An 11,878-nucleotide genomic window follows, 5' to 3' on the forward strand; every position below is an offset into this window, starting at 1 on the left:
TGTAGTGTTTAGTAAATGCCAGAACAAAGAGGCTTGCAAAATAATTATATCCATTTAACCAAATTATAAACACAACAAAACATCAACAAATATATAATGCATATTAATAAATATTCTTTATTTAGTAAATTTTGCACATTGCGCTCTTAACATCACACCCAAATCCTTATTACAAATGGATGCTTATTCTCTGTAAAATCTTTATATTCAGAATTTCTGTACACACATAATGGTACAACTTTTATTACTACACTGAAGTGTCACCAAAGAGAAACAACATAGAAAAACAAAAAACAAAAATAAAAAAATTAACATAAAATAAGACTGCTAAAATGTACCCCTACTGTCACAGCTTGCAAAGCATGATTATTAATTCCACTGTGCTCTCACCCAAAAACTCTACAGGAGACCCACAACAAACAGCTAGGCTTGGTCAAAGAGAACGACTACCGGTAAGAAAGTGGCCAAGAAATGAGATGGAAAACCGTGTTGGTGTACAAGTGCAAGAGGGAAAGAGACAGAGAGAAGTGACGAAGAGAAAAATCACATTTACTTTAAAGGAGAAATGACAAGAACAAGACACCGAAGGTACTCCAGAAATTCATCTTTTCTAACAACGCTGCAGCAGTGGTCATGAGTGTTTTCCCCCAGATGTCATTAGTGCACTTAGTTGACACTGGTTGTGGCGAACCACTTTCCACAGACTGGCTTGCTCCGCTCGGTGGCACGGCAGTAGTTGGTGAACTTCTCTTTCAGGAGCTGTCGATACTGGTGGCGGTTGTCGTAGAAGGACTGGTTTCTTTCTAAAAATGCCTGGATTTCATCCTGTGTCAGGCAGTTCTCTTCATCTGAAGTCACTTCTGAATCATCCTGTTTTTGGAACACAAAAAAAATAGAGATTATGTAAAAGCTAGAATCTAATTTTTATATTCCCCCGCTTATAAAAGGCCCAATTTTGCATCCAGTGAAATGGATGGAAAGTCTTTTTTTATACACGTATCTGACTTACCAGAAGTTCCACAAGACTTATGTTTGCGTCTGGTGCCCTCACATGAAGGCTGAGGTTCTTTTGATGTCCTTTCCAAGGTAACTGTAGTGCAATGCTGGCGAATTTATCTCCACATAAGGAGGAGAAGATTTCTTTGGTTCTGCAAGAGTGCGTTAATGGTGGACTGTGGCCTGCGGCGCTCCCGTCTGACATGCAACATTCACCTTTCTGTCCCTGTGGAAATGATCATGTGTTAATTAAACAAAGTCACCGGACACTCTGGATGCAACACATAAATTCTCCACTTTGTTCTCTCACCTGATCGATGCAGAAAGCCTTGCCCTTCCTTTTCTTTTTTTTACTCTTGCACTGAGTGCTGTCTTCGGAGTGTGGCCAGCAGTCCAAGCAACTATCTGTTCCATCCTCCTCCCTTTCTTCAGCACAGTGATGGGCATTTGGCTCATCTCCTTCAGATGAAAAATGAAAAACTGTGAGGCAAAAACACCCCAAATACCATGCCGCCACAATAAAATCTATGTTCTTGACCTGAATACATATACTGTAGCATTTCACACAAAAGAAGCTATGGAGGCTTTTCTGCAAGGTAACTGAAGCTTGAATATGCGCTACTGTTGGCTGTAGCCCACGTCAACACCATAAACACCGTCAGTCTGACACTTCTAATATGCAGCTCTCACTTGGCAAAAAAAAGACACGCTCTACAACCACAGCAACAATGTCAACAAATAGAACACAACAGAACTATATAAATCGACACCGCCAATAGCATTTAATAGTACTTCACAGCATGTTGTAAGATAATATAATGTAGCCGGGACAAAAAAAAAACAAAAGAAAAGAAAAAAAAAAAGCAACGTATCTCTGAAGCCTTTCCATGTATAGCAGCTAAAGTTCTAATAACTTCAGACTCACTTTAGAGAATGAAATTCACCAGCAAATTGTTGACTTACATACTCTGGGCTTCATCTTTCGTGAAGTATTTACACGCATTCGATAAACCGCTGCTAGTTTGCTGCAATTAAAGTCGACTAGTCGATACAACCCCTACTGATTAGTCGACTAGTCGATTTCACTGCTGAGCCATGACGCTTTAAGCAGGAAGACGACTAGTCGCCGATCACGTGACAATAACACGGACGCCTCGGCGAAGACAGGTGAGGAGCCCAGTGGGTCATTGCAGCAAACTAGCAGCGGTTCATCAAGTGTGTGAAAATACTTCACTAAAGATGAAGCCCATTCTACTGTGATATGCAGAATATGGCAGTCAGTCCTGAAATACAACAAATGTACTACTCAGAGGTTGCGCTAGACTTTTTCGTTGTCTGTCATTTTGACTGACAGGGTCATAAAAATCCCGTCATAATATATTTTTACCCGTCACTTTATTATTATTATTTTTTTTTAATGATAATAATGATAATTTGATAATGATTTGATAATGATAATTTAAATGATAATAATGACATATTCAATAGCAATTTTCAATCATTTTTAATTAATATTCAGTAGCAGTGGGAAAAAAAGATTCGGCTCATATAACCGGCCATCAAAGACGACTCAAGAATCATGAATCTAGACGTTTATTTAACCGGCTCAGTTGAGTCCTACCATGTTTGATTGATATATAATCAATAAACTGCACCATTCAAACATCTTACATCAGACTCGGCAGAGAAGCAAAACGTACTACCCGACTTAACCACTATCAAACTAAGAGACTCAGCCACTCACTCACTTACGCACAATACGCAGAGAAACGAAACTTAACCGACTCATAACCACTATTCGTGGATCCCTGCTTAACCAAGAGTCAGCAGCCACTCACTCGACTGGCAGGGAAACGAAACTTAACCGACTCTTACACTACTAATCAAGAGAGGCAAGAGCCAGTTAATATGCTCACTCGCCACCAAGTGGTCTGGGGTGTGAATTGCAATCTGTCAAAATGACATATTTTTCCGTCAGAGCTTTAAAAAAACGGTCAATGACCGAAAATATCCGGTTAACGCGACCCCTGGTACTACTGCAATGCACACTCATCTGAAAAGGTACGATCCAAGTCCTCTCAACGACAGTCAATTGACTGCACATCAACAATTTGGTGTTGAATTTCATTGTCTAAAGTTATTAGACCATTAGCTGCAGTACACGGAAAAGGCTTCAGAGATATCGCGATTTTGTGTGAAGTCATCGACTAGTCAACGTCGACTCGACTTTCACCACATATTAGTTGACTTTAAAAAATACAAAGTCGTTCAACCCCAAGAAGATAATGAAATTATTCACGTTGTTAGTCATCTAGAGCTGCTCAAACCTGACCTGCTTCATCATGGTTGCAGATTCCCTCAGAGCAAGCGACATCAGAGCCTTCTCGTGATCCCATCTCGCTGCCTTCCATACTTGATGAGTAGCCACAGTCACTAACATTACTGTGAGAGGACAAACCTGGAAAAATAAATGAGAATGCTTCTCTCACTAACTCATAATTTGTCCTGTCTTACTAATGCAGTTACTTCTAGCTTGTGGTGATGTTTGTGTGCATTTTTACCCTGTTTGGTGTTGTCTGGACAGCTACAGGAAGTGGTGCCACTGGCGGTGACACTTTCTTCGCAGCCAGCCTCCTCCTCCTCATCGTGGCTACCACAAGTCTTGCAACCGCCCTCCACAGACTCAAGAGAACCCTGCAATACACAAAAGGACTAAACTGAAATTCAGGCAGTGACACGTAGCAGCACAATAACAAAGACATCTTAAATATCGTACAAGGGCAGCCTCATGTCCCAGATTCTCATTATTAGAGGAGGATTACCTCGTCCAGATTTTTCTCCTTGTCCTCTCCCTCCTGTTCAGATACGTCAAAGCCACACTTGTTTTTGCGTCGATTTTTCCGCTTTTGCCTCTTTTTCTCCTGCTTCAGCTCTTTGGCTCTCTCCTCCTCAGACAGCTCCTCGACAAACTGCTCAAGCCGACTGATCCCCTGCATTTTCTCCACTGCCATCTAGGAGGATGGTCATAAATAACCATGTAATGAATACATTATCACATAGCTATAATGGCTTTATTACCTGATAAATGCAGAGTATGTAGTAGCATGTACCTCAAAGCTTTTGCGTAATGCGTCAATTCCCAAATGGAACAAAATCTGCCAAGTCTGCTCCTCTGCTCGTAGTTTCTGCCAGATTCTGTGCAGCCGCTCATAGAGGTGAATACCCAGACAGGTCAGGACTTCCTCTTGTGCAATGTCAATGGTCTTGGCATGTCTCTCTCTGCGTCTTTATACACAAGAAATTGATCATTAACCGACTTTATAAATACATTAAAAGGAACATAACATAGTGGAAAAAGTATTAAATTATTCTGAATTCATCAGTGGCAAATGTGCCCTCTGTAGCGTTCATCATTTGAAGTCTGGCTTACTCATAGCCTCCTGCGAACTCTGGCTCTGCCCTGCCAAGCAGGTGAGCGATGAAGTCGGTTTCACAGCACACATGGATGTGGCGTTCGTGGGGGCAACAGCATAGTCCCTCATACAAGGCAGCACAGTAACCCTTCTCTTTAGTGCAGTCTACTTCCCCAATCAAGATGTTATATGCCCTTAGAACTTTGTTCTTACAGTCTGTGCAAAACCTGCAAACAAAAAAGAAACACATACATGATGAATTTCCTTTTATGATTACAATGTTTAAGGAAGAAAAGTATTCTACAAATCACACCTGTGTTTGCGCAAGTACGTCTCCAGTGTCTCGAGGAGACAGGCACTGTCAATGAGGACCACTTCATCCCTGCACTCCTGAGACATCAGCTCCCACACATCCATCCAGCTTCCCCTGAAACATACAATTATTATTGTAGAAATGTCATCACAAAGCACAATTATCATCACTTAAACATAATGTTTTGGTCACAAGGGAACAGCGGAAATAAGCTGTGTGCTTGAAATGCATTTGTGCCGATATGTAGAAATGAATTGCAAACACCTGCATATCTTCACATCCAGCAGGAACAAAGCAACATTATTATTATTATTATTAGGGAGTCAAATTGCGTGCCACCTGGAATATCGAATTCCAATATTCACTCTTACTTCAGCTCTATTTTGGTCATGACCAGCTCCTTGATGGAAAACTTTTGGCTCTTAGGCTGTTTTACGCCCTCCCCCCCCATGTTCATGACAACCATGTCTGAAGGAGACCATCAATTCCCAATCTCCACTGTCTGGTAACTTCTGCTACCGCTACAAAATGTCCCCAAGCACTGCATAACATAATCAATTCTAGGAGTAACATGTGCATGTGTTCATTGCTCGATGTATGGAAATAGTATGCGTACCAGGAAACTGATTTGTTTCCCAAAGTTAAATACAAACTCAACTGCCATTGAAAGTTCTTTACTATTTACTTACTTATCTATTTAACAATATACACCGATCAGCCACAACATTAAAACTATTAAAAGGAGAAGTAAATAACACTGACAGTCTTGTAACAAATTCAATGTTCTGCTGGGAAACCTTTGGACCTGGCATTTGTGGGGTTGTTATTTAAACATGTACCACCCACCTAGACCAGACCAGGCACCCCCACCCCATAGCAATGACACTCCTTGATGGCAGCAGCCATCCCCAGTAGGATTCAGCCTGACACAGGCACACACACAAAAACGTTTTAGGAACAACTCAAAAAACTGATCAAGTATCTGTGGGATGCACTGGAACAAGCCTAATCTTCAGAGGCCCCTCCCCTCAACCCATAGGACCCAAAGGACACCCCCACTAACAACATTCTGTTGCCAGACACCACAGGACACCCTCAGAAGGACCATGTACATTCTCTGATGAGTCACAACTGTTGTGGTGGCACAAGAGAAACCTACACAATATTAGGAAGGTGGTCATAATGTTATGCCTGATCACTGTATGGTAACTGATTGAAAGTGGCAAAATATCAGTATAACTTTGGGCCTTCTTCAATAGAAAACAATAAGAGTACAAGTTAGATAAATTACTATCTCAATTGTAGGACTGTGCTCTGATTAAAACAGGAACTGGCCACAAAGTGAGAAATGTGTTCTCATTCACTGTGATATCATGAGTACATGGCAAGTATGCAACCAGGCTACGCTCTAAAGTTGCTGAACCAGATATTTGGATTTCCTCCTCACAGTGCAGAGGTGACAACTTCCTGAAGGGCCTTAAACACCAAATATTCATTTCTGCCTAATTTAACATTCCTCATTAATAATGCTCACCAACTCTGAAACTTAAAATGATGTTAGTATTATCAACTGTCCAGGAAAAGAAACCAGCAAATGATGCCGCCTGAGCTGCAACAAAGCTCTTCTCAAGATCAGAGTTTCATTTCTAACATAAGGGCACACATTGAGTTTGAAAAGTAACAACTGATACCACTTGATGAATAAGTACAAGAGACAAGACATTACTCACCCCAAAGGTTTAGGTTTGTGCGTGTCTAAGGAGTGTAACTGGCAGCGTTTGTTCTTTTTACTTTTTGGAATGGCATCAATCATGTCATTCAACTTTGACCTGTAAATAAAAAGACAAATAAAAATGAATTTTAAATGAAAACAATTTAATATATATTTTTCAAGAGTTAATATAAATACCCAGCTTTGTTTGTCTGATCAATCCTCAGTATGTAAGATATCATAGAATTTGTGCTTAATCTGAAGTACATATAAAGCATATTGAATAAGAAAAGGGAGGACATGCAGCGGTATTGCCGATCATCATCTATGTATAGCACCTCAACAAACCCTGAAAGTCTTTTTGGTAGTTATCACATTCTGTGATGTTTGGGTCTCAGTATTGTTGTGTTGATCTGTATGCAAGAAGTTTAGATGGTTTTATTCTATAGCTTACCCATGGACATAGAAGAGGGTGTAGAGCTTCTTCACGTCTGCCAAACAGGCCTTGGTGACAGACAGCATGCCCGTAGGTTTCACTGTGAGGGGCTCCAGGGCTGGGTTCCCTGATTCCACTAAATGTGAGAAGAGGCGCTCCACACTTCGCCTGCAGCCGACACATGGCACCAGCTGAGATAATGCACTGTACACCTCCCGAGATGTCACCATCAGGGCGATATTCATGTCCTGCTGCTTCAGCTTGGAGTGATACTAAGGGCCAGAGGATCACATCTGTCACCACTTTGTTGACAAGTCACACAAAGACAACCAACACACTTTTTGTACATCGTAGGCAGAGGCAAGAGCAACAGTTTACAGGCCGTTTTCAACATTTAAAGATGAAACTCCTCACCTCAGAGAACTGTTTCCATTGTGAAGTGTTTATTTCATGACTGTCAACATCCATTACACTGTCAGAAAACTCCATCACCATCTGACAAGAAATAACATACTACAGTTAATGCACACAATCAGACATTTCATTCATGTTGCTAACTGTCACAGAGAATAACTATGACACTGAGACATAATCATACTCCGAGTTAGGCCTGTTTTGTTGGGTTAATAGTCCATAATATAATTCCTACCAAAACATTTGACATGTCATCTGTGGGTTGATATTATAACAATAACCACATCATATTCGTCATAGACATTCTTCTCGTTGTTCCACACACGGAAAAGCATACATACCGTGAGTGTATCGTCGATATACAGAGGAATCTGTCTTGCTAGAAACGGGTAGTCCTCTTCCCCTTCCCTGCAAACTGCTACCAGGCGTGCCATGACTTCTTCCAGGTTGGGTTGTAGAGCAGCTCGCCTGTAGGTTTCACAGAAGAGACCGATTGACTAAATGTGACATGAGCACAGGCTACACCAAGCTAATGCTAATCTACTGCAGGTCACTGCGGGTTAACCACCACCTCATATTGTCACTCGCACGAAATCTATTTAACAAACAATCTGACACTAAAACGCGTTTTAAAACATCACCCATTTAGTGAAATTAACAACATATAATATAACGTTACAAACACGGGTCCGGGAACTTGCATTCAGACTTGTCTTGACCCAGATTTGAGGCAGCTATGTTAGCAAAAAACAACCTGGCAAATGAGAGCCTGAATGGTGAAAGGAAATAATGTTTTATTTTATCAGATATAGTTGGGTGTATTTTCGCTAAAAATCTGTTTAAGTTACGACGACTAGTTTAATCACGCTCATGGCAATCTGCTTGACAAGATAAGGTAGCAACCGGCGACTAGCCAGTTAACGTTAGCCTGCTAGCTAATTTGCCAATACGACTGTAGAATTTGAGGAAGCCGGTAGGTGTATTCTATGTGAATAGTTCACGCGCGATTACTATACACAGGGGTTTATAACGTCTTAACAAACACTGAATATGTTGCAACGTTGACACAGTTTAAACGCGCCCGGCGGATGACAGAAAACTTGGCTAACTTACTCGTTAGCATCGCTGTCCTATAAGGCTAGCGTTAGCAAGCTCGGAAACGGCTAATAAAAGTTGAACTCGGTGACTGGCTACTTAGCGGGTGTCACTTTCGTCAGTTTTCCTCAAGTGCGTTTGAAACATTCGCCGCATTCTGCCAGTTTAGTGAAAGAACGTAACATAAGCGTAAAACCAACCACGACTTTCACTCACCCTGTTGTGAAAGTTCCCCCTTAAAAATAAACAAGTGCGACAGTGAGTAGAGCTGCTACGGTGGCGGAATCTTCATTACTGATTTAACCTTTGCCCTCTGTACGTAGTAGCTGACGTAGGAGTGCGTTTGGCATCTAGGGGGCGCCTTATAGATGTTTGAGAAGGACAAAAATGTTCGTCACTTCTTTATTTCTTTAAAGTAACCAGGTTTGTATACATACATGTTTTAACCATATAGTTCTAACAGTTGCTGACATCCTAGAATTGCAATGTACAGTGACAAAATGATCATATGGAGTAAAGATGATGTGGAACTTTAGGATGAGGAAGTAAAAATTTATAAAAAGACAATGGACATGCACATTACACAGATGAACAGAATAGTAAAGGCCCAGACATGACGGTTTAAAAGCTGTATTCCCTTCTATGATGACAGCTATGTTACAATCCCAGCAGACCAGGCGTTGTTCTTTAGAAGGCTGAGTCAATATAAGTGTGGTGCAGTAATAAACAACAAAGACCAGACTGTTTTATACATCAATTTAAATAAACCTCTGTTAACATCACCAAATAAGGTAAAACAACGGTGATATAAACATTGTAATATTTATATAATTGCATTATTATGAATGTCTGTGGTGACATTCCCTGGAGACATTTCTCAGGCCAACTATTGCTTGGCTTATTTATTAAAATTACATTAATTTGTTCTGCTGCCTTCAGATGCTGTTACCTGTAGTATTAACCTGCATTTAATTTACTATTACAACCAGTAACTACACGTGTTGCCAAATAAATCAGGACTGAAATCTTTGAGGTTGCTGCTCACAATTAACACAGACAAAGCAAAACAGTTGAGTCTCACGGTTTATTTAAGTCCTTTACTTATTCAGAAACTTGATCATGTGAGGTTTGTGTTTATTTATTTAAATACATTATCAAGAGTATCTTCAAATCACGTCTTCCTTTGACATAAAATATTCCCTGTCCCAAAGTCTCAAAATACACAAATGAACATTGTAGATTTACAAATGCAAATGTTACCAGAATTTTACTGTAATACCACGGAGATGTAAAACATATATCACACAGCAATTTATGAACATGTACAACAGCAAAACACACACTGAAAATGAACTGCTACAGCTAAGGGTGTCCACGACTGAGTTGGTCAGTCCTGTCATCACATTCGCAAGCAGGAAAAACAACAACTGATTCCTGCTGACGGCCTGAATGAGGCAGAGGCCGTCCATTTCACCTCTCTTTTTGTCTTTGTCGGATTCTGATTGTTTTTTATACAAATTCCATGAAGAGGGTACAAAGTTGCAGCCGGAAGTTTTTTTGGCAAACAGTAAAGCCATATCAGCAAACCCAAGGCAGGACATAAACAACAAAGACTGAGCCACACTCCAGATGAAGAAGGGTAAATTAGCGAAGCGGCGAGACACTGGCTCCACGAGGGTCTGACATACACCCAAAGCTGCGTACATGACCAAACTTCCCAACAAGAGGCAAAAAAGTGCTTTGACCCAGTCTCTAACATGGGATCTTTGTTCCATCACATAAAGTCCAACCTGAACTCCACTCAGGTAAATGGCTACGTATCCCACTATAGAGAATAAGCCCTCCTTGTTAGCATGCAGAAAGTCCTTCTCTCTGTCGTTGTTGTGGATAATGAAAGCCTTCAGATCTGTTGTCTCCAGACTGAACTGATAGAATCCAATTAACAGCAGGGCAATCAACCACATCCGACTAGCTGGTAAAACAGACAAAATCACAGAAGCCACAATTCTGACGATGGCTAGAGTGAAGAAGAAATTCCAGTGGACTCCATATTCCGTCACATGCTCATGGTAGCCAGTCATTTTGATGCTCACTAATCTTGCCATGCCAAGAGCAACTAGGGGCCAGACAGACAGAAGCTGCTTTGCAATATGACCCATCCTGGATCCTGAGATGTGCTTCCTCCGTGCCTCTGGGCATACGAGGGCATTTGCAAAGACATAAGCTCCAACTCCAAAGTCCATAACACCTGTCCCGTAGGTTTCTGTTTTAGCATATCGCCTTGGGAAGACACTGAAGTCTACGGCGAGAATGCTGATGGCTGTTTTCACATTTACTAACACTCTAAAGAGAGTCACAAAGGGAACCTGGTTGAACTGAACATGACTCCGAAGGAAGGTGCTGACAGTATTCTGCGGGTGCCGAGCAGAAGGATGTTTGCTGGTGTGGTAGATAAAACAAAACGCACAAGCAGAGACAAAGGTGAGGCTCATCACCACCAGGTGAAGAACGCTGCTCAGCACGGTGCATGACAGGACGAGGGGAAAAATAAGCACACAGATGTCTAGAAGTAAGTGAGAAATCTGTGGAAGTGGCAGTGGTAAAGTCCCTTTGGCCTGATAGTGGAGGATCAACATGAGTCCTCTGCTGATGATGCACACTGGGGCGAGAAATGTGCCCAGCGCCACCTCCTCCAGACTGGTCCCATTGAGATTACTCACAAACGCTTGCTTCAGTTCCTTATGAGCCATGTCCTGCAAACATTACAGTTCATTATTTGCTACAAAATGGGTGTACTAACAGACAAATTCATTCATTTGTACTATTCAGACAAATCCGAATATGCTCGACAGACAATATCAACATAATGAAGGCAGGTGTTTCATAGTCACACTTTCAAATGCAGTTATTTGCGACAGTTAATCCAACCCTGATATGCTAATTTGTAGTAAAAGAAGTTTTTGTTTGTAGACCTTATCTTCACTACAAAAAGGTATTAAGAAATGGCAATGGAAACTGCTCATCTGGATGGATTTCACTTTCCCATTTTACTAGCACACCACGAGAAGAGGCAATTTAATTATCTGATCTTTACGTCCTTTGCTAATGTTAGCGGCGTAGTCGTGCGTCCACTTACCACGGGTTTGTCTGTTGGGCGTGGGAAATGCAGATTCACAAGAATACCTGTTTTACAGCATTGCTATAAGCCATTGCTTGACGTCCCGAGCCTAACCCAACCACCATGTCTGTAACAACACAGCGCCTTCGCTCATTTCCGTATTGGGACCCATGACGCATTCACGACCGCTCGGATTCCTGACAACTTCCAGCATAACTTGAAACTGAATGCTAAAAACTACTGTAAGAAAAATGGAAATACTATATTATAATACAATATTAAATTATTATATTATAATATTCTGACTATAAAGGGAAAAGCATAAAACCACTACTAATACTATCAATAAGAAAAATGATGGGTTGCGCAACAGGAAAACTAG

General features: G+C 41.1%; 2 protein-coding genes across 2 annotated transcripts; both read right to left on the reverse strand.

Moving 5' to 3' along the window:
• Positions 1-97: 97 nt before the first annotated feature.
• On the reverse strand, positions 98-8,677 carry ggnbp2 (gametogenetin binding protein 2). Its single transcript, XM_084564198.1, has 14 exons — positions 8,595-8,677; positions 7,625-7,751; positions 7,284-7,364; positions 6,888-7,141; positions 6,453-6,551; positions 4,723-4,836; positions 4,427-4,636; positions 4,107-4,281; positions 3,819-4,007; positions 3,558-3,690; positions 3,329-3,454; positions 1,307-1,455; positions 1,010-1,222; positions 98-870 (listed from the first exon to the last, which is right to left on the reverse strand). The coding sequence occupies exons 2-14, from the start codon at positions 7,715-7,717 to the stop codon at positions 667-669; spliced, it is 2,040 nt and encodes a 679-aa protein (XP_084420324.1). The 5' UTR covers positions 7,718-7,751; positions 8,595-8,677; the 3' UTR covers positions 98-666.
• pigw (phosphatidylinositol glycan anchor biosynthesis, class W) lies at positions 8,670-11,625 on the reverse strand. The gene is made up of 2 exons (XM_084564199.1): positions 11,515-11,625; positions 8,670-11,131 (listed from the first exon to the last, which is right to left on the reverse strand). The coding sequence occupies exon 2, from the start codon at positions 11,126-11,128 to the stop codon at positions 9,635-9,637; it is 1,494 nt and encodes a 497-aa protein (XP_084420325.1). The 5' UTR covers positions 11,129-11,131; positions 11,515-11,625; the 3' UTR covers positions 8,670-9,634.
• Positions 11,626-11,878: the final 253 nt, after the last annotated feature.

Source organism: Chelon labrosus (assembly GCF_963514085.1).
Source record: "Chelon labrosus genome assembly, chromosome: 17".
NCBI lineage: Eukaryota > Metazoa > Chordata > Actinopteri > Mugiliformes > Mugilidae > Chelon > Chelon labrosus.

What these genes read in the sequence shown, in the direction of transcription:
- ggnbp2 (XM_084564198.1), bottom strand. Translation starts at nt 7,717, where the DNA reads ATGGCACGCCTGGTAGCAGTTTGCAGGGAAGGGGAAGAGGACTACCCG. An exon ending in ATATCGACGATACACTCACG is followed by an intron (nt 7,365 to 7,624) that starts GTATGTATGCTT and finishes ATTTCTTGTCAG; the next exon opens with ATGGTGATGGAGTTTTCTGA. An exon ending in TCCAGACAACACCAAACAGG is followed by an intron (nt 3,455 to 3,557) that starts GTAAAAATGCAC and finishes TTATTTTTCCAG; the next exon opens with GTTTGTCCTCTCACAGTAAT.
- pigw (XM_084564199.1), bottom strand. Translation starts at nt 11,128, where the DNA reads ATGGCTCATAAGGAACTGAAGCAAGCGTTTGTGAGTAATCTCAATGGG.